The following is a 23677-nucleotide window of genomic DNA, read 5'->3' on the forward strand; positions in this document are numbered from 1 at the left end:
TGCTGACAAAGACAAAAGATATTAGGGTATTATAACTGAATTTATATTTAAAGTTTTTCACAATTACTTTTATAATTAGAAGGAATGTAGCCCTAACTGGTGTGGCTCAGTGGATAGAGCCTCGGCCTGTAGACTGAAGGGTTCCAGATTTGATTTTGGTCAAGGCATGTATGTACCTTGGTTGTGGGCACATCCCCAGTGGGGGGTGTGCAGGAGGCAGCTGATCCACGTTTCTTTCTCATCAATGTTTCTAACTCTCTATCCCTCTCCCTTCCTCTCTGTAAAAATCAATAAAATATATTTTTTAAAAATAAAATATATTTTTTAAAAAAGGAATGTATTCTTAAACATTATATACCAATATATAGTGTATTTATTTATACACTTTTTCAGTACCATATGACTTAAGGTGAGCTACTAATATATGTAAAACTGCTTCAGGAAGCCACAATAAATAAAAATCAGGTTACAAGATTAATAAAATAGTATTTAAAAGTGACTAATGCAGTTTAGAAAAAAATATCTTAGTAAAGACAAAAAATAAAAGCCAGCCGAAACCGGTTTGGCTCAGTGGATAGAGCGTCAGCCTGCGGACTGAAAGGTCCCAGGTTCGATTCCTGTCAAGGGCATGTACCTTGGTTGCGGGCACATCCCCAGTAGGGGGTGAGCAGAAGGCAGCTGATCAATGTTTCTCTCTTATTGATGTTTCTAACTCTCTATCCCTCTCTCTTCCTCTCCATAAAAAATCAATAAAATAGATTAAAAAAAAAAGGAGCTAGTGCCCAGCCAGTGTGGCTCAGTGGTTGAGTGTGTCAATCTATGAACCAGGAGGCCATGGTTTGATTTCCATTCAAGGCAAATCCCTGGGTTGCAGGCTTGGTCCCCAGAGAGGGGCGTGCAGGAGACAGCTGATCAATTATTCTCTGTCATCATTGATGTTTCTTTCTCTTGTTCCTTCTCCTTCTCTGAAGTCAATAAAAATATATTTAAAAAAAAATTTTTTTAAAGGGAAGTAGTTGTATAACTTTTCAAACATTCTAAACATAATGGCCATGTTTCAGAGTATATTATGATATGTAGCTACTTTTTTAAAATAACTAGTTTTGTTTTATTTCCTTTTATCAGGCAGGATATTTCTTCTCTGGTAGTCCTTTTCCCATTAATAGTAATAATTCAAAACCTGAAATCCTTTTTAATTGTCTGCACTCCCTGTCCTCCCAAATCAACTAGGTTATCAAATTATATTAGTTCTACCTCTAAAATGGCCATTTCCTCTGCTCCTAATCTGAGTTAAGATTGCATTATCTCTCACCTTGACCTATAAAAATAGTTACTTAATTCCTGTTTGATCTCACTTCCTTTCAACCCATACTTTGATATTAATTTTCTGAAATATGGATAGAATAAAACTTGTCACTACCTCATTTAAAAGCCTTCAAAGATCAAGTCCTAAACTCTTTATTAATAAAAGCCTAGGTGGCCCTCATGCTCTCACAAGATGGCCGCCCCATGTCATCACAAGATGGCCACTCCCATATCATCACAAGATGGCCGGCAGAACAGGGCAGTTGTGGGCAATCAGGCTGGCAGGGGAGGGCAGTTGGGGGTCAACAGGCCTGTAGGGGAGGGCAGTTAGAGCTAACCAGGCCTGCAAGGGAAGGCAGTTGGAGCTAACCAGGCCTGCAGGGGAGGGAAATTTGGGGTAACTAGACCAGCAGGAGAGGGCAGCTGGGAGCCATTGGATGGGCAGGGGAGGGCTACTGGGGGCAATCAGGCAGGCAAGTGGTTAGGAGCCAGCAGTCCCAGATTTTGAGAAGATGTCCAACTGTGGTTTAGGTATCATGCTAGAAACTCTGCATTATGTTATTTTACTTAAACTAGAGGCCCAGTGCATGAATTCATGCATGGGTGGGGTCCCTTGGGGTAGCCCGCGGAGATTGGGCCCCAGCTTGTGCCCTCAGCCTCTCAGTCCGAGCTTGCTATTTGTTCCACAGACAGTGACCAGCAGCAGCGGTTGTGGGGGGTGGGGTCGCCACCTGACCCCCTAGCTCCAATTGATCACCTTGTAGGCAGGATGGTGGAGCAGGTGAGGGGGCTGCGCCAGGCCAAGGCAAAATGCCAGGTGGGGCTGTGGGACTGGGGGCACAAGCTGGGGTATGAGCTGGGGGCCGATCTCCCCGGCCATCCCAAGGGACCCCACCCGTGCATGAATTCGTGCACTGGGCCTCTAGTTTAAGTAAAATAACGTAATGCAAAGTTTCTAGCATGGTACCTAACACCGATAAAAAATACATTAAATATATTTTTTTCCCTTTCTTAATAATAATCTCCACTATAGTTGAACCATTATAGAAATATTTTTAAGTATTTAAAAAGCAAAACTTCCACCCAGCTGGTGTGGCTCAGTGTTTGAGCAGTGACTTATGAACCAGGAGTTTACCATTTGATTCTGGGTCAGGGTACATGCTGAGGTTGCAAGCTCAATCCCAAGTGGGTGACAGGCAAGAGGCAGCCAATCAATGATTCTCTCTCATCATTGATGTTTTTATCTTTCTCTCCCTCTCCCTTCCTCTCTGAAATCAATACAAATATATATATATATATATATATATATATATATATATATATATATATATATAAAATAACATTGAATGTCAACTATGATTGAAATTTTTTTTAAAAAAAGCAAAACTTTCAGCCTCCTTTCATGACCTGGAAAATTCATGCTAATGAAAAAAATGACATCATGGCTAACAGGAAAGGATAATGAATAATCTAATTAGAATTGAGAAATTCTTTAAATTCAGTCCTTGCTAAGGCTCTTAATCCCTCTTACCTCTAAGAGTAAAAAGATACTTACCACTAGGCTGCATAGTCAATGAAAAACTGGACAAGGTGTTAAGAAGTTGGGATTTATCCCTGGATCCACCAATACCTTGCTCTGACCTCTGACAAGTCAGTTTCTCTGTATGTTAATTTCTCCATCTGTAAAGTTGGGGTGGAAAAGAAGTGGACATTTATTACCCTGTAAAGTACTATTAATAAAATAGGCTGCATTAGAAGAATAGTTTTCATAGTTTGACAGACATAATTTTTTTGCTTATTAGACTATCTCAGTGTTAGACAGTACCTTCTAGCAAGTACCACAGGTTTATTTTAACTAAGCCTCAATATCTGCAGAGATAAAGAATATAGATACTTGCTACATTTATTCCAATAAAAATGTTTAATATAAATATAATTTCCAATTAGGGTAAGCCAGAAAAATCAAAAGATATTCAAACACCATTAACATAATGTAACGAACTGATCTGTGTTCCCACAAAATTCATATGTTAAAGTTCTAATCTCTAATGTGACAATATTTGGAGATAGGACTTTTAAGGAAATAACTAAAATTAAATGAGGTCATAGGGGTGGACCTCTAATCTGACAGGACTGGTGTCATAAGAAGAGAAAGCGCGCGCGCGCGCTCTCTCTCTCTCTCTCTAGCTATCTCTCTCTCTCTCCTTCTTCTTCCTCCTTCACTCCCTCCTCAAGGACATACAGAGAAAAAGGCCACCTGAGGACACCTATCTATAAGTCAAGGAGAGGTGCCTCACCAGAAACCAGCCCTGCAAACACCTTGACCTTGGACTTCTAGCCTTAGGAACTGTGAAAAAATAAATTTCTGTTGTTTCAGCCACCCAGTCTGTGGCATTTTGTTATGGCAGATGGCCATAGGACAAATGAGGCTGCAGTAATTCTCTGAGTACTTCATACAACAGTCATCAGTTTCCAAGTTGTCCTAAAGAAGCTTTAATCTTTCTTTTATAAAATAAAAACAAAACAAAATATTGAACTGAAAGTTAAATTTATTTATTTTTTGTTACTCTTCACTCAAGGATATTTTTTCCATTGATTGTTAGAGACAGAGTGGAAGGAAGGGGAGAGAAGAGGGAGAGAGAGAAACATTGATGTGAGAAAGACACATCAATTGGTTGTCTCCTGCATACAGTCCCAACTGGAGCCAGGGATCAAACCTGCAACCCAGGTATTTGCCACACCAGCCAGGGCTTGAAGTTATAATTTTATCCTGTTTTGAATAACAATTTTATTTTTTCTTAAAGTACTTAGCCAAATAATTAATTGTACTAAGCTTCAGGTTTTTGCTGTTTTTTTGTTTTTTGTTTTATTGACTTTTTACTGAGAGGAAGAAAGAGGGATAGAGAGTTAGAAATATCGATGAAAGATAATCATCCATCAGCTGCCTCTTGCACATCCGTAGGGGATGTGCCCGCAACCAAGGTACATGCCCTTGACTGGAATCAAACCCGGGACCTTTCAGTCCACAGGTTGATGCTCTTCCCACTGAGCCAAACCGGTTTTGGCAAGCCTTAGGTTTTTAATCGGTAAAATAGGAATGCAATCTTAATACTACTGCTTCCCTAAATTGTTGTGAAGAACAAAAAAAGTCTTTAAAAGTGCATAATACAAAGTGCAAAATACAGATAATAGAGATTATTCAGGAAAAACTTGCTGTTTACTACCTTTCTGAGAGAGAAAACTCGGAATTTGAATAATATAACGTATTTATAAAAAAGACATTAGAACCCCTGTTACTAGTTAGCCCCTAAGGATTCTACAATAATACTCACAATATTAGGACAGACACAAGTTTTGACTGGGACCTTTAAAAATTATGGAAATGTGATTTACTTGGGGGAAGTGAAAATGCCTCTGTTTCTTTCAAAATACAGTAATGACACTAAGGGGCTGGAGTAAGAAGACTAATCTGAGTCCTTTGATGTCCAGAGCCCTGAAACATTAAGACAGGAGTCTCTGCAACATCCTAGAAAATATACCCTCTTCTGATTTCTAAGAAAGGAATGCAGGAGCATAGACTAGGCACATCTAAAGTATTGCTGTCCAATATAACTGTCAGTGATAATGGAAATGTTCTACATCTGCACTGTCTAATGAGTAGCCACTAGTCACATGTGGCTATGCAGCACCTAAATGTGTGTAGAATTACTGAAGAGCTGCATTTTTAATTGTATTTAATTTTCATTCAATTTAAATACATGCATGTTCAGTGGCTATGATATTGAACAGTGCAGATCTAGAGAATGTAAAGATTCTAGTATTAGAATATAGAGATAATATATAATAGAAAAATCTACTATGGAAACATCCTTTTGAAATGTGACAAAACAATTACAATAGATCATACCTTGAAGCAAGAAAAAAAATTCTTCATATATTGTGATATTAAGAATAAATCAGCCCTAGCTGGCTTGGCTCAGTGGACAGATCAATGGCCTGTAGACTGAAGGGGTCCCAGGTTAGATTCCAGACAAGGGCACATGCCAGGTTGTGGGCTTGATCCTCAGTAAGGAGCATGCAGGAGGCAGCCAATCAATGATTCTCTCTCATCATTGATGCTTCTCTCTCTCTCTCCCTCTCCCTTCCTCTCTGAAATCAATAAAAAAGAGGAAAAAAAAAGAAAAAATATCAGCTTAGCTGGTGTTGCTCAGTGATTAAGCATTGATTTATGAACCAGGAGGTCATGGTATAATTCCTGGTCAGGGCACGTGCTCCGGGTTTCGGGATCGATCCCCAAGGTGGAGCATGCATGAGGCAGATCGATGATTCTCTCTCATCACTGATGTTTTCATCTCTCTTTCTCCCTCTCCCTTCCTCTCTGAAATCAATAAAAATGTATTTTAAAAATCAGTTGTAAATTATCTTTTATATTAAAATAGCAATAATAATTACTACTAGCATCTTATTTTTAAGTGTTTACTGTGTGCCAGATACTGTGCTAAGTGTTTCAATAAGACCATCCTCCCCGTTTGATACCACTTAGTATGGTATTATTATTTATTTTTACAAATAAGGAAATGATACCAGGGAGGTTGATTAACTTTCTGAAAGTTCAGTCAAAAGGCAGAATTTGAACAAAAACTATGCTCTTAACAACACCATCTTTCTCCTCAAAATAAACAAACAAATGAAAAGAAACCGTACAAATGTTTCTAATACAAATTAGCCAGTCCAGCGTGGGAAGAACTACAATCAAATGTGTATGTGAATCTGCCATCCATTTTACTACAGTAAAAACTGACATTTGATCTGGACACTGAATAAGATAGATATAGTCTGGGATTAAATAAGGTAAAATTAAGTTACAGAGGATGTTCATAGGTACTGTATTTTAAATTATTCATAGAGGTTGGAAAATAATGCAGGCTTACATTCACATACCAATGAGAGATAAGGTGAGGAAGGGAAAGGAAAAAGAGAACAGGGAAGGAAGAATGTTTCTCCCAGAAACGTAAACTAGAAAGTAGAAGAAGAAGAATCAAATGTACTTCTGAAAACCCATTAGACAAGATAGAACTCTTTCAGTGTTAGGTAACAGTTGTGGTTTTTAATAAACCACAATCCTAAGCCGATATGCACAGAAATCAAATTGAAATGTTGAGAGCTGAACAACTGTCCCACTGTGGTCATGGATGACAAGCCACGGGGAGGCAGGAGATAAGACAGAAGACTGGGCTGGGATGTGCCACTAATCAGCCACTCTCTCATTAGCAAGTATCCCTAGTGCCTCTCACCTGATCCTCTGCCTGCAGCTTTCCATTTATTTTGCTCCATTCATAGATGAGTGTGATGAGATGGTAATATTCCTCTGGGATGATCCACCAGAACAGGGGAGAGAGGCAAGGTAGGCAATCACATTTGCCAAGAAAGCAAAAAATCCTGCCTTGTGCATGCAGCAGATGTGAACAAAGAAGATGGAGCGGATCTCTCCTTGGTGACTGTCCCTCCCCCACTCTCTGTAGCAATTATGCATCTCTGCAGTGCACACAGAGAGACCAGACCCCTAGAGAACATCAATATTTCCTTTAACAAGTAAAGCAGCTAACAATGAGTGGCTAATGAAAATGCAGAGAAACCATAACTCTCTCTGTTGCTTCTTGAACAAGATCATTGGCATCAATGGTGCCACATCATACTTCCTGAAAATGCATAGTGTGTTAGGACAATAGCCAGGAGTTTATTATAGATGTAAAAGAATAGGGTAAAGTAAGAGATAAGTGACAGGAAGTGATTGAGATGAGAATAGAAAAGTAGGTAGGCAGCAACTTGTGAAGAGCTGTTTGCTAAACTAAGACAATGGCATATTACATACTGAAGTGTTTTATGTCATCCTAAAGATCATGTTAGACATTCAATATCAAGATGTAAAATACCATTAATATTGAATTATTAATGGTATTTTACATCTATAAAGGGACTTTAACTTTTTTCACAGACTTTTATATACATTATTTCAAATGTTCATACAGCTTCCATACTTACATGTTTACTAAATTCTGATACTGATTATGAATTTACAATATGAAAAGGGTAAGATTTAGAACCAAAAGATCTAGGACTATATCTTGCTCTTCATAATGACATAATTTTGAATAATCTAATAATCTTTCATTGTTTCCATGAAACAGGAATAGCAATAGTACCCACTTCATAAGATTACTGTAAAAAATGTATAATTCTTTGAAGAGCACTTTGCAAACTATAAAGAGCTGCATAAATAATATGCAGGACTTGTCAAAACTGTAGGATAAATAGGCAAGAAAGGGTGACATTCTTTTATTCACTCTAGTTGTTTTATTTGTGACACGTCCATTAATACAAAGCTTAATAGAGGATAACGCTTTATTTCTCTTATGTATAAATACAGGTTCTGACCTTTTCGAGGATCTTATTTTTGCATGGTACCATCAGCTATACCAAATAGGGAATCGTGTTTCCTTTAGTAAGATGGAGAAATCTAGAAGCAAAAGATAGAAAAAATTAGAAATGTGAACAAACTACAGTAGACCAAAGAAGACAGACAGTGAAATTAGGTTTTTATCAGAGGAAACCAGCAGTCTGGACACCCAGACATAGTTTCCCAAGAGCAGCAATATGGTTAGGTTTCCAATTTCCAGGATCCTTCCCTCAGCTTTGTGGATTTAGAATCCTAATTATGTTACAAATAGAATAGAATCTTGATAGATCTATAGGACATTAAATAATAATGGGTAAACTGAAATGTTCATTTATTAATTTACTGTAAGAAATATGACAGCCACATGAACTAAAATATACACCGAAAACTACAAAACACTAAAATAAACTTAAATAATCTATAATAATAAAAGCATAATATGCAAATCAACCGAAAGGCCGAACAGCAGAATGACCTTCCTGACAACCATACTATGACATGCACTGGCGCCAGGCCAGTCAAGGCAGGTGCGATGCGATTGGTCGGGGGCCCTTGCCATGGCTCCATGATCGCCTGCAGAGGGCGGGGAAATCATTTGGGGAGCTCCACAATTACCCCAAAGTGGGAGGCCTAGGCCACCGACCATCCAGGTAGGCGGGGCCTTCCTCTGCGGGGCTATTTATTTATTTTTAAAATATATTTCATTGACTTTTTTACAGAGAGGAAGGGAGAGAGATAGAGAGCTAGAAACATCAATGAGAGAGAAACATTGATCAGCTGCCTCTTGCACACCCCCTACCGGGGATGTGCCCGCAACCAACGTACAAGCCCCTGACTGGAATCGAACCTGGGACCTTTCAGTCTGCAGACCAACGCCCTACCACTGAGCCAAACCAGTTTTGGCTGCGGGCTATTGATAGCAGAGCTGTGGCCAGGGGAAGGCCCAGGCTACTTGGCCAGCCAGAGGTGCTGCGGCAGGTGGGTAGGGCCTACTTCTGTGGAGCAATAGATCATGGGGCTCCGGGACTGTGAGAGGGCGCAGGCCAGGTTGAGAGCCCACCCCCCACCTCAGTGCATGAATTTTCATGCATCAGACTTCTAGTACATAAATAAATGGAAAGACATCTGTGTTCATATGTTAGAAGACTAATATTGTTAAGATGACAATAATACCCAAAGTGATCTATAAACTCAATGCAATCTCTATCTTAATCCCAATGATGTTTTTTGTAGAAATATAAAAAACCATACTAAAATTCACATGGACTTTCAAAAAATCCCAAATACCTTAAACAATCTTGAAAATAAAAAATAAATTTTGAAGATTCACAATTCCTGATTTCAAACCTTATTACAAAGCTACAGTAATCAAAACAGTATAGTCTGGGCGTAAGGACAGACATATAGACAAATGGAATAGTACAGAGTACCTAGAAATAAACCATAACATATACAGTCAAATGATTTTCTGTAATGGTGTCACGACCATTCATAGGAAAAAGATACTCATTTCAACAAATAATGCTGGGAAACCTGATACTCACATGCAAAATATGAAGTAGAATGTTTTCCTTACATTCTATACAAAAATTAACTCAAAATGCATCAAAGACCTAAATATTAGAGCTAAAATTATAAAACTCTTAGGAGGAAACATAAGGGGAAATCTTCATGGATTTGCAATGATTCTTGGATATGACATCTAAGGCAGAGGCAAACCCCCCAATACGCTGAATTTCATTAAAATGAAAAACATTGTATATCAAAGGACACTATCATGAGAGGGAAAAGACAACCTACAGAATGGGAGAAAATACTGGCAGATCATATATCTGATAAGGGATTAATATCTATTTATATATATACATATATACATATATACATATATACATATATACATATATATATAGTCCAGCCAGTGTGGCTAAATGGTTGGGCATCAACCTATGAACCTGGAGGTTATGGTTTGATTCCCAGTCAGGGCACTGCCCAGGTTGTGGGCTCAATCCCCAGTGGGCGGTGTATAAGAAGTGGCCCATTGATGATTCTCTCTCATAATTGATGTATCTTATCTAGCTCTCTCTCCCTCTCACTTTCTTTCTCTGAAATAAGTAAAAACATATTTTTAAAAATTAAAAAAATAGAACTAAAAAAAATAGAATTCTATAATTCAACAACAAAAACCTTCAACTCAATTTAAAAATGGGCAAGGGAACTGAACAGACATTTCTCCATTTATCTATACAGATGGTCAATAAGCACACAAAAAGAAACTCAACTTCATTAATTATTAGGGAAATGTAAATCAAAATTACAATGAGAAACCACTTTACTAACGTCCATTAGGATGGCTATTATGAAAACAAACAAACAATAATAAGAAGTGTTGGTGAGGATGTGGAGAAACTAAAACTCTTACAAATTGCTAATGGGAATAAAAAAATGGTGCAGCTATGGGAAATCTCAGGGAGTTGAACATAGAATTACCAATAATTGAAAGCAAGGACTGATGCTGCTATGAACACTGTCCACTAATGTTCATAGCAGCATTATTCACAATAGCCAATGGGAAGAAACAATTCAAGAATTCATAAATAAATGAAAGGATAAACAAATGTGGTATATTCATACAACAGAGTATTATTCAGCCATAAAAAGGCTTGAAATTCTAATACTTGCTATAACATGGATGAATCTTAAAAAGATGCTAAATGAAATGAGCTAAAATTAAAGGGATAAATATTATATAATATCACTTAGATTTGGTATATAATAGGCAAATTCATTGAGGTTTGGCAGGGTGGGTAATGAAGAGTTATGATTTAATGGGGTCAGAGTTTCTGTTTGAGATGATGAAAAAGTTCCAAAAATGGATGGTAGTAAATGCTACATAACATTTAAATGGACTTAATGAATTAAAATTTTAAATTTTATGGTATGTATTTTTACCACACACATACAGAAATGAAACAGGCAACAGGTGAATCTGTATCAGTTCTATTTTTAAAAAATATATTTTATTGATTTTTTACAGAGAGGAAGAGAGAGGGATAGAGAGTTAGAAACATCGATACGAGAGAATCATGGATCAGCTGCCTCTTGCACACCCCCTACTGGGGATGTGCCCACAACCAAGGTACATGCCCTTGACCGGAATCGAACCTGGGACCTTTCAGTCCACAGGCTGACGCTCTATCCACTGAGCCAAACCAGTTTCGGCATCATCAGTTCTATTTTGACAGTACTATTCAACCAGTTCATAACAGGAATACAAAAAGGTTCATGGGACTTTCAAGAAATTAAGTACTAGAGTCATAGCATTTCCTTTCCTGAATAATCCTAGATATAACCTATCAATTTTCTTTCTGACCTTACGTTTAGCATGTTTCAAGCTATCTTTTGATAGACATATCCTTTCTTTGGATAATGTTGCTATCTATTTATAGCAAGTGGTACAAATTAACTCTGTCACTAGCTATATAAACTTGGACAAGTTACTGTCTTTGGGCCTCAATTTTTGTATTTTTAAAGTGGAAATCATAGTGTCTACTCCAAAGGATTTTGAGGGCTAAATGGCATTATTTATTATAATGAGTTAATATAAATAAATATCTGATAGATAGGGAGTACTTCCCCACCTCCCTTTTTGTGAAGTTACTGATTACTGAGAAGTCATTCAGTTTTCTGTATATTGGCTCTCTCAGCATCCATACAATCATCACCACAGTTCTCTGTAGTTTAGAGGATCTTGCTAATAGTTATATCAGAAACTTTATTTCAAAAGATCAAAAGCAAATGCAAATAAATTAATTTCTGCCTACCTCACAGACCTCTCCTTATAGGATTCTATCCTCCATGAGGACAGAGACTGTCATAGGCTTATTTTATATCCCAAACATTACCTAGCAGGAAAAATAAGTCTCAATTTTTTTAGATTGAATTTTCAATAAGTTTTTACAATAGAATCTTACATAAATTTCCAAGTATGTAAGTTCTATTTCTATATTTGTAGTATAAAAACAATAAGGCAAAACAATAAGTCTGGTTCTCTTTCAGTGATAAGAATCTATGTAAAATTTAAAAGGGGTTAGGTTTAACAGTTACCATTTCAAAGCCTGCTGCACTGTAGCTGGCTTGCATTAAAAGTGCCAGAAATAGCCGGGACCGGTTTGGCTCAATGGATAGAGCGTCGGCTTGGGGACTGAAGGGACCCGGGTTCGATTCCGGTCAAGGGCATGTACCTTGGTTGCGGGCGTATCCCCAGTAGGGGGTGTGCAAGAGGCAGCTAATCAATGACTCTCTCTCATTGATGTTTCTGGCTCTCTATCTTTCTTCCTTCCTCTCTGTACAAAATCAATAAAATATATTTATAAAAAAAAATGCCAGAAATAAAAGAGTAAGTCCAAATCCCACCATGAAAACATTCAATACTAAAGTAGATATAAGACAAAATTATATTATACAAATTAGAAAAATATCAATTTAATCTCCTTAAAAAGCAGAACATCAAATCACATAATGATCAGAGGATAGCATCAAATAAAAATTCATATTCCTGACTGACCACCAAGCCAAAACTTTGCAAGTCCTCAAGGGACTGCAATGGCTGGGGCAGGTTGTAGTCTATAACTGAAACGGGGTCCTAACATGGAAAACACACTCTAATTGTCTTTATTTTTTCTCCGCATGTTTTTGTTCTTGTGCTTTGCCTTTAAGGATATAACAGCCAGGCTTCTTGCCCGCAGACCAGCAGCCCGCAGCCCAACAGGTCGAGCCGGATCATACTCGTCCCAGAGCCACTCGGGTGCAGAAGCCACTAACCCGACAGGGGGCCCAGTGTGCCCAGACCCCATCCTTGGGGACAATGTTCACAGGCAAGGGGTGCCAGGTGATTTGTGCTTGGCGGGGAGCTAGATGTCACCCAATCAGATCTGTCAGCCTTATGCTTTCTCTCCCCTTTCCCTTTCTCTCCCCTTTACCTGGCTGAGTTAAAAATCCTGGCAAGGGGCCTGTCCCCTGGCAAGGGGCCTGTTCCCTTGCTGGACCCTGGGGGCACAGGTGGCTCAAACGGGGGATTACAGTTCTCCATGGAGACCCTGAGTCTCAGTCACATTCGCTCTCAGGACATTTGACAAAGGAAGGAAGCAAAGGTGCTTTGGGCCTGACCTCTTCTCCAGGCAAGTGTCTGAGCCCAAGACACAGAGTTCCTTACCTGCTCCCCATGCTCACCCCTCCTACCAGCAGCGGTTGCTTTCATGTCACTAAACATCGAGACATGAAAAAAAAATTAAAAATTCATATTCCTAGATCACACTGGTCAGACATTCAATTTCACCTTGCCTGATTAACCTTAACTCCTTCAACAATGCCCATTAAGATTACCATCAGTATAAATATGATAGGTCTGAAACTGAGAGTAACAAAGAAACAGAAGGTTACAAGGAAAGGAGGCGAAGATCACTTTTCTAAATAACCTTTCATATTGTTAATTTAATGAACCATCATTAACTATCTGCTAGGTTCTATGCTAAGCACTTTAAAAATGTCCTTTTTGCTAAAGTATAATACCCATAATGAAAAGTACACAATGTGTCTCCAAAACAAGAAAGAGATCATTACAAGCTACTGAAGTACTCCTTTTCTTCCTCTGAGTCATTACTCTGCCCAAGAATAAACAATGCCTTGATTTCTATCACTGTAGATTAGTTTTGACTGTTTTGAATGCTATAAAAATAAAATTACACCACATGTACTATATTTTATGTACACTTTCTTCCACTCAACTTTTTGTTTGTGAGATTTATTCATGGTGTCCCTATTAGGCATTTTTATCTTTATTACTTGATTTAAAGCACCCAATAATTCTGACATTTTTAGGTTTAAAAAAAAAAGCTGAGGTTCTGATATGAAACAAGATTAAGGTATCCAGGGTCACATGGCTACTACTATCGATAAATAGAAAGGCTAAAGTTAAAGATGGTCTCATTTCAAAGTCCATGCTCTTTTAGGTTCCATTATGCTTGCCTAATATATAGTTTAAAAACAACAAAAAGTCAATCCCTTCCCTAGTTTACTTATCATAGACCATATATGTGTAAAGAGGCTTGGCAAATAGTTACTATGCAAATACAAGAAATTATTATTAGCATAAAAAAAGAGCTACCTAGGGCAGTGGTTTTCAAATCTTTTTATTTTTATTTTTTTATTATTATTTTAAAAATACATTTTATTGATTTTTTACAGAGAGGAAGGGAGAGAGAGAGAGTTAGAAACATCAATGAGAGAAAGTCATTGATCAACTGCCTCTTGCACACCCCCTACTGGGGATGAGCCCGCAACCAAGGTACATGCCCTTGACCAGAATCTAACCTGGGACCTTTCAGTCCGCAGGCCGATGCTCTATCCACTGAGCGAAACCAGTTTTGGCTTTATTTTTATTTTTATTGTGGATCTACAAACTTAATTCCTGGTGTTTTTATAACAATATGCATTCCTGAAAAACCTTATATTCTGTAAAAAATATCTACTAAAAAGTGGGCTTGTGGGAAAAGGAAAATTAGAAACAAATTACTAAAAGCCCATGGAATTTTGTATTCTTCACACACACACACACACACACACACACACACACTATAAGGGTCTGAGTCATTAAGAAAAGTTTAAACCCCATCAAAATACAAAGGACTGTTAAAAAATACTATGAACAACTCTATTCCAACAAACTGGACAACCTGGAGGAAATGGACATATTCCAAGAAAAATACAACCTTCCAAAACTCAATCAGGAAGAATCTAAACATCTCAACAGGCCAATACCTATGGAAGAAATTGAAGCAGTCATCAAAAAGCTTCCAGCAAACAAAAACCCACCATAGCCTCATAACCCACAGTTACTTTCAAGGTGCACACTGGGTCCCTAGTCTGATATAATAAAAGGCTAATATGCAAATCAACCAAATGGTGAAACAACCAGTCGCTATGACGTGCAATGACCACCAGGGGGCAGAAGCTCAATGCAAAAACTGCCCCCTGGTGGTCAGTGCCCTCCCACAGGAGGAGCACCATTCAGCCAGAAACCAGACTGATGGCTGGCAAGTGTAACGGCAGTGGTAGGAACCTTTCCCTCCTCTGCTAAGCTAAAGAGCAACGAGCTGAACAATAAGGAGCAGCAAGCAGGAGGGTGGTAAGGATTGAGGGGTCCTGGACTATGAGAGGGATCCCAGACTTGGGAGAAGGATGTCTGCCAAGGGGTCCCAGACTGCGAGAGGGTGCAGGCTGGGCTGAGGGACCCCCCCCCCCCCAACCACAAATTTCGTGCACTGGGCCTCTAGTTTAGTATATATCTAAGTTATGAATAAATACAATCTTTGGCCTATGTTTGATTAGATGCTCTCACCATTGGCTGACTGTCTCCATTATGTCTCTATCTTGATTATATATTAATGTATTATAAATTAGATCATGTCACTCCCCTGCTTAAAATCTTAAGATTCCCCGTAGAACTTAAAATTAAATCGCAGTATCTCATCCTGACCCCCATAAATGTTCATGATCTGGCCCTGACCTCTACCAACTTTTCCCCTACTACTCTCATTCATTTTGCTCAAGCCAAGCTGGCCTTCTCTGCTCCTGATGCAGGCCAAGCTCCTTAACTACTACTTTAGAACTTTATACTACTTGGGATGCTCATACTCATATAGCTGGCTTGTTATCATTGAAGACTCAGGTTATTAGTAAATGCCACCTCCCCAGAGAATCCTTCCCTGACCACTCACTCACCCAGATTCTGTCTATCATATCACTCTTAATTCTCCACAGCAGTTAGCACCATTTAATATGTTCCTTATCTATTTACTAGAGGCCCAGTGCATGAAATTCCTGCACTTGGGGGGGGGGGGTTTCCTCAGCCCAGCATGCGCTCTCTCAGTGTGGGACCCCCTCAGCAGACATCCCTCTTGCAGTCCAGGACCCCTCGTTCCTTACCGCCCACCTGCTCGCTACTCCTTACTGCTCAGCTTGTTGCTCCTTAGTGCAGTCAAGGAGGAGGGAAAGGCTCCCGCCACTGCCACTGCGCTTGCCAGCCATGAGCCCGGCTTCTGGCTGAGCGGCACTCTCCCTGTAGGAGTGCACTGACCACCAGGGGGCAACTCCTGTGTTGAGAGTCTGTCCCGTGGTGGTCAGTGCGCATCATAGCAACTGGTTGTTCTGCCATTTGGTCGATTTGCATATTAGCCTTTTATTATATAAGGTTTGTGTCCTCTACTGGGGACTCATCAGTGTTATTTATTCAGCACTATATCCCAGCACTTGGAATAGTGTCTGGTATTGAGGAGGCATTCAATAAGTATTTTTGAATGAAATTAATGAAGTCTAATCTTTAATAAAAAGGTATGCAATTGAAAAATTATATGACAAGAGCACAAAAACTACTTTTTTTAATTTAAAGAATAATATTTTCACCTTGGCCAGTATGGCTCAGATGATTGGGCATTGTCCTGTGCACTGTAAGGGTTGGAGGCTCAATTACCAGTAAGGACACATGGCCAGATTGCAGGTTTAATCCCTAGTTAGGATGCATATGGGAGATAGCAGATTGATGTTTCTCTCTCTCCCTCAAATAAATAAAAGGCATATTTTTTAAAAAAGGAATAACATTTTGGGTGGTATGAATTTAAACTCAGATGATTTCTGAGAGAAATTTTGTAGAAAATCTCTTAAAATGAAACAAAACAAGCTGGAGCCTTTAGTGTCTATAAGTCACTCTAGAATCTTATAGGATCAAGGTAATGAGAGAATGAAAGTAGTTAAAAGACATAATCATGCCGAAACCAGTTTGGCTCAGTGGTAGAGCGTCAGTCTGCGGACTGAAAGGTCCCGGGTTCGATTCCGGTCAAGGGCATATACGTTGGTTGCGGGCGCATCCCTAGTAGGGGGTATGCAAGAGGCAGCTGATCGATGATTCTCTCTCATTGATGTTTCTAACTCTTTATTCCTCTCTCTTCCTTTCTGTAAAAAAAATCAATAAAACATATTTTTTTTAAAAAGACATAATCATGAATATTATTTGCTTTTTCAAAGACTTCTGAATACAGTTCTCACAGTGTATTAAGGAAATCCACAAAACTTAATGGCAAATTCTCTGATTAAAAGTCATTAAAAATATGAGATTTTAAAAATGAGAAAGTATCCAGCTACTTAGCAGCAATGGAAAATAAGAAAGAGTACCATCAAATAACCAGGAACTTTAAAGAATTTCTGTAATATATAATCTAAATAGAGCTATATAATGGAGAAAATCAATCAACTGCTGAGATACTCTAACCCACACATGTCAAACACAAGGCCCGCGGGCCAAATCCGGCCCACCAGGCCTTGCAATGTGGCCTGCACCGCGCTGTCATCACTGCACTCTGCTGCGTTCCATCACAATGACGCGCGGTGACATAGGAGGCTTGTGATCTTGCCGTACTTGCTATCTATTACGCATGCGCATAGATTACAAGTCACGCGAGATTCAGGAGGCGTGACCTATAGTCCGGCATCCGATGTGGTTGTGCGGGTGGCAGAGCAGAGGAGAGAGTGAGTGTGCGGGCATAAAAAATACACAGCAGAAGCTGCCAGTTCCTGGCATAAAGTGCAGGCATAAAAATCGCAACAGAATCTGCTATCTGTACCCAGCCAGGCATTTATTGACTGACTTTTTTTTTCTCCACTCCATCTGCCAAATCAAGCTATCCCTGTGCAGTTTTCAACTTTTTCCTTCTAATGCAGATTTCCAATAAACTACATCTTTTACTGCCAATATTGATCCCAAAATGTCCAGGAAAAGAAAAGTTGACGGTGAAGGCAGACAATTTAATGACAAATGGGAAAATGAATACATGTTTGTGCTTAGAGAGGGCAAACCAGTGTGTATATTGTGTTATGAGACAGTGTCGGTGATGAAAGAGTACAATATACGTCGTCATTTTGACACCAAACATAATGTTAAGTATGGCAAATATACTTTGGAAGAAAAGCATAAAATTGTTAAAGAGCTAAAAGGCAAACTACAATCACAGCAGCAAATGTTTACAAAGGCTACAGCGAAAAATGATGCTGCAGTGAAAGCAAGCTTTATAGTGGCTGAAGAAATTGCCCGTACTTCAAGGTGTTTTTCAGAGGGTGCCTTTTTGAAGCAATGCATGCTAAAAGTGTGTGAGCAAGTATGCCCAGACCAGATACAGAGTTTTCAAAATGTCAGTTTGTCAAGAAACACCATTGCAGATAGAGTTCAAGAACTCTCAGGAAATCTATCATCACAGCTGGCCGAACAGGCATGCAGTTATCTCGCTTTTTCACTTGCTATCGATGAAAGCACAGACAACACTGATACAGCGCAGCTGTCCATCTTTATACGTGCTACGAAGACCGACCTCTCTGTCACTGAGGAACTTTTGGATGTAGCTGCCATGCATAGGACGACGACTGGTAGAGATATATTTGAGGCTGTGGAGAAATCTATAAATAATTTTAAATTACCCTGGGAAAAGTTGGTGGGGCTAACTACCGATGGCGCACCTTCAATGTGTGGAGAAAAGAAAGGCTTGGTTGGACTAATGAAGGAAAGAATGCAAAAAAGTCACTGCCACACACCCTTGATTACTTATCATTGCATTATCCACCAAGAGGCTATGTGTGGAAAAGTTCTGGACATGAATGACATAATGACCACAGTCATTAAAACTATTAACTTTATATGGGCACGTGGCCTGAATCATCGCCAGTTCCAGCAGTTTTTACAGGAGGTGGGTGCAGAGCATGGAGACGTGCCATACCACACAGAAGTAAGATGGCTGAGCAAGAGCGCAGTCCTCAAAAGATTTTTTGAGCTCAGAGAACAAATTGCTCTTTTCATGGAAAGTAAAGGAAAGCCCTTGCCTGAACTGTCGGATCCCGCCTGGCTATGTGATTTTGCTATGATGTGTGACATATGCGAGCATCTCGCCCAACTGAATCTCAAGCTGCAGGGACGCAAACAAGTCATCACGAAGATGTCTGACATGATCACAGCATTCCAGCGTAAACTTCAACTATGGAAGTCCCAACTGGAACAGGACAATCTTGCCCACTTTCCTGTTTGTTTGAGTATCTCAACCACTATTTCTGGTACTTTTCCTTGCAGTCGGCTGGCTACCAAAGTTAGCCGTTTACTAAGTGAATTTGAGCGGCGCTTCTCTGACTTTAGAACACAGCACTCAGGCTTTGACATCTTTGCCAATCCTTTTACAGTTGATGTCAACAATGTGCCCCATCACCTTCAGATAGAGATAATCGAGCTTCAGTCTGACAGTGGCCTGAAATCAAGGTTTCAGGATGTTGAAATTGAGGACTTCTACCCTCTACTGCCCCCTGACTCAATGCCAGAGCTCTGACTTCATGCTGCCCGTATTCTATCCATGTTCGGGAGCACCTATCTTTGTGAACAGATGTTTTCAATAATGAATCTGAACAAAAACAAGCACAGATCACGCATTACCGATGACAACCTCCATGCTGTTTTGCGGGTTGCTACAGCCCAAGAAATAAAACCGAACATTAACTCATTGATCCGGGGAAAACGGTGTCAGACATCTAGCCAGAAAACAAAACAATGAGCATTTTAGGTACATTCCAATATTACTGTTTTGCTTGATACCAATATTACTGTTTTGCTTGATAGCATGTGGGTTGGTTAACAGCACTGTTAAGGAAAAGATTGTTCCACTCATTTTAAATTCACATTTCTGGTTAACATTGTCAGTTTATGACTGTTCAGTAAACCATTCGGCCCGCGATTTAGGCTGGATTTTAGATTTTGGCCCCTTCTCTGATTGAGTTCGACACCCCTGCTCTAACCAAACATAGGCAAAGGATTATATTTACTCCTAAGGCATTCTAAATAGATAAGCTGTCCTGGGGAAACACACAAGCTAAGAAACAAGAAATGGGAATTGATGGAAAGTATTGAGATACCTGAGATTTTAAGACCTGTGCTAGCTAGCATCTCTCTCTAATCAAACAAAGCTTCTAGATGCATGTTTGCCACTAGGCACAAAATGTACAGTATTACTTTTTATTAATTTTAAAAGGAGAAAAAAACAACAAGGATTACCATAAAGAACCTACTCTAAATGTGAAATTGGAAAAAGGTTAGCTGATGGCATTCTTAGGAAAATGCAATAGGATGAATTAAGGTTAGAAATGAAGATAGGAACACAAATAGTACAAAAAGATCACAATAATGAACAACCTGGTAAATAAAATTCTTCACAGGAACAGAGCAATTTAAATAGAAAAGCTATTTAATTACAAATATTTGAAATGCATTTGTACTTCTGGCCTTCAAGTTAATTTAAATATCTTTCAGAAAAGTCCTAAAAAAATCACCAGAGAAATTTCAATACAGCTAGGTAGGTAGAGGGATACATGAACACTAGTATATCAGCAATATTTACAAGTAATGGTAAAATTTAAGTGGTGAACATAAGGTTTTTCAAATTTTTCACAAGTAAAAAAACTACTTGAAAATATATCAGAGATCTCTTACCTCCTTCCCCCAACCCCAACACTCCCCAGCCTTCCCGCTGACTTGTATGCATGCATATAAGCATGACCAATGGACACAAGACACTGGGGCAGGGAGTGGAGCATAAGCCGGGGGCGGGTGGGGGGGAGTTCAATGGGGGCAAAAGGAGACATATGTACTACTATTTGTAATACTTTAAACAATAAAATAAATAAAAAATATCTCAGAGAAGATGCTGTATCAAAGCTCAAAATTGGGCAACATTGGACAACAGTGAAAGGGTGAGTAGCCCAGGCTGGGAGCGGCCAGGCCCGGAGCAGCCGGGTCTGGTGCGGCCAGGCCCGGAGCAGCGGCTGCCAGGCTAGGAGTGGCCAGGCTCGGAGCAGCCGGGTTGGGTGTGGCCAGGCCCGGAGCAGCAGCTGCCAGGCTGGGAGCGGCCAGGCCTGGAGCAACCAGGTCTGGTGCGGCCAGGCTCGGAGCAGCGGTTGCCAGGCTGGGAGCGGCCAGGCCCGGAGCAGCCGGGTCTGGTGCGGCCAAGCCCGGAGCAGCAGCTGCCAGGCTGGGAGCGGCTGGGCCCGGAGCGGCCGGGCCCAGAGCAGCTGGGTCGGGTGCGGCCAGGCCCGGAGCAGCAGCAGCCAAGTCCAGAGCAACTAGGTCGGGAGCGGCAGTGACCAGACCCGGAGCAGCTGGTCGTGGAACGAACCAGAGCAACAGAGGCCAGGCCCGGAGCAGCCAGGCCTGGAATAGCTTGCTCCTCGCCTGCCCCTGCCCCACGGCTGCCTCTCAGACATGGCTGGAAACTTTTGTGGGAACTTGAGGGTCTGCTGAATCAAGTGATGAAGGCTTAGATCTGGATGTGTTGAGTTAGTATAGTGCTGGGGTGTTGATCTTTGAGTGCCTTGGGTGGGGCCTGGATGAGGCTGGTTGACCTATTTGGAAATGTCTTTTGTGTGAAGTGTATCATTGGGCATGTGGAGGTATTATTGATATGAGAAAATGCTAAGTAACTGATTCACTATCTGAAAAGGGATTTACCATCAGGGAAAGGGAGGGAGGAAGAGACTGAACATAAACTGTGCACCTATGGATGAGGACAATGGGGGATGGGGAGGGGGCGGAGGGTGGGATGGGAACCTGGTGGAGGGGGGAAGAAATGAGGAACCTTTGTAATAATATGAACAATAAAGATTGATTTAAAAAAAAAAAAAGGTGGGTAGCCTACAGCAAAGAGACTAAAGGCAAGATTGTTGGTGGGTGTTTTTTTTGTTTTGTTTTTTAAGCACTTTTATATATATGACTATTTCATCACAACAAATCTGAAAGGCAAATGATATTATCTCCATCACACACACACACACACACACACACACACATCACTCCTAAGGCTTTGAGAATAACTTAAGTTATACTGATATTAGTGAATATTTAAGCCTGGGATCAAAATATATATGTAGGTTTAAAAATCTTTACAAAATCTAAAGCTATTTTTATCACTGATTTTCCACAAGTATCTAAGAAAGTGCCTCTATCTCAGCTTTACCTGGAGAAGCACTTTAAATAATAAAAACATATGAAATATACTTTATAAAACATTTAAAAATGTTTTTATTGATTTTAGAGAGAGGAAGGGAGAGGGAGAGAGAAACATCAATGATAAGAGAGAGTCATTGATCAGATGCCTCCTGCACATCCCTCACTGAGGATTGAGCCTGCAATGGTGCATGTGCCCCAATTAGGAACTGAACCAGTGACCTTTTGGTGCAAGGAAAAACATATTTTTACAATATACTGTACAAATATAAATGACTTCTAGTTTTACTCCTTTATAATTTTCAAAGTTAACTGACTTACATATTATTTTATTTGTATTAGTTATTCGGATACATCTTTTACAGTTCTTTTAGCACTATAATTCCCTTGAAATTAGGATTCTGATCTAAATCATTACTACACTATTTGTAACAGCATCTTGGATAGTAGTTTAATGAATTTTCACTTATAGAAAGAAGGTGATCCTCACAGTAAATATGCAAAATGGCTAGGACATCTACTCATGTTATCCTTATTAAACACTTGAAGAAACAGAAGCAGAGTAAACTCTGATGCTATTTCTCAGCTAAAAAGCTCATTTGTTGAGCTAAGGCTCTTATCTTTTCCTATAGCACTACTAACTCAAAAAAGATACTAAGCCTAATTCTCCAAATGAGAGTCTGGCAGGAAAGCCAAAGGAAAATAATTCAGTTATGTTATTGTTTTAAATGTTAGGAAAACTCTAAAATATGGATCTTAATGTGAATATAAAATAATTGTAACCTTTCGGCTTTCCTTTTGTTTTTCTGGGACAGTGGCAGAAGGAAAATAAAAGTGCTTCTTAAAAATCCTACACTTGGGCCCTGGCAGTGTGGCTCAATTGGTTGGCCATCATCCCATGCACTGAAAGGTTGCTGGTTTTATTCCTGGTCAGGGCATATACCTGGGTTATGGGTTTGATTCCGGGTTATGGGCTCAATCCCCGGTAGGGGGCGTGTAGGAGGCAGCTGATGGATGTTTCACTCTCACATGAATTTTTTTCCTCTCTCTTCCTTTCCCTTCCTCTCTAAAAATCAATTAAAAATATATTTTTAAGAAATCCTATACTTGGCTATAAGTTACTTAAAACTCAATAAAAACAAATTAAAAATATAACATTTAAGATTTATACTTAGCTTATGGGAGCAATTCCACTTATATATGTTACTTTATATGAATTTCCATAACTTCAAGTATAAGATTATTGCCATTTCACTGATAAGAAAACTTAAAGAGATAGTTTAGAGAGTTAGTGATTAAACTAGGAATTTAAACAATCTAGGTCATGCTCTTTACAGTATATTATATTGTTACTTGCTTGCACAAAACTAATGAATAGTCTGATTGGTCTCTCTTTACTTCCATTCCACCATATGTATGGCAACCATACATAACTCTTCTAAAATAAAAAGCCAATCATATTGACTCTCTAATATCTTTCCATAGATTCACATAGCCCATAGAATGAAATCCACCAAAGTCCTTGGCATTAATAGATCTAGAGACAGAGAAACATCAATCAGAATGTAAAACTTCAGGGAAGGTAGGGAACAGTGGGGGTAAGGAGGAGAGATCAACCAAAGGACTTACAAGCATGCATGTAAGCCTAATCAATGGACACAGACAACAGGGGAGTGAGGGCATGAATGGGAGGTAGGGTGTAATGGGACAATTAGGACACTTATGTAATACCTTAATCAATAAAAAATAAATAAAAAAGTCCTTGGCATTGCTGCACCTTTCAAAACCTAAATACTTTAAGATCTGGCCCTTGACTAATTTCTCCAGCCTCATCTACC

General features: G+C 39.5%; 1 protein-coding gene across 29 annotated transcripts in view; it reads right to left on the bottom strand.

Moving 5' to 3' along the window:
- The window catches only part of SCMH1 (Scm polycomb group protein homolog 1), a 123639-nt gene that overhangs the window by 89226 nt on the left and 10736 nt on the right, over positions 1 to 23677 (bottom strand). For 13 of the 29 annotated variants that reach the window (XM_045584663.1, XM_036446043.2, XM_045584677.1 and 10 more), the window contains exons 2-3: positions 7741 to 7822; positions 2861 to 2985 (exon numbers count right to left, since the gene is read on the bottom strand). The exons of 2 other annotated variants lie outside the window; for them this stretch is intronic. In XM_045584663.1, the coding sequence (XP_045440619.1) occupies positions 2861 to 2873 (13 nt within the window). In that variant the 5' untranslated portion in view covers positions 2874 to 2985; positions 7741 to 7822. Of the gene's footprint in view, positions 1 to 2860; positions 2986 to 6599; positions 6674 to 7740; positions 7823 to 23677 lie in introns of those variants that run through there. 14 more of the 29 variants (XM_045584668.1, XM_045584676.1, XM_045584674.1 and 11 more) reach the window with 6 other exon arrangements.

The sequence above is a fragment of the Pipistrellus kuhlii genome, unplaced genomic scaffold, assembly GCF_014108245.1.
Source record: "Pipistrellus kuhlii isolate mPipKuh1 unplaced genomic scaffold, mPipKuh1.p scaffold_m20_p_2, whole genome shotgun sequence".
Lineage (NCBI taxonomy): Eukaryota > Metazoa > Chordata > Mammalia > Chiroptera > Vespertilionidae > Pipistrellus > Pipistrellus kuhlii.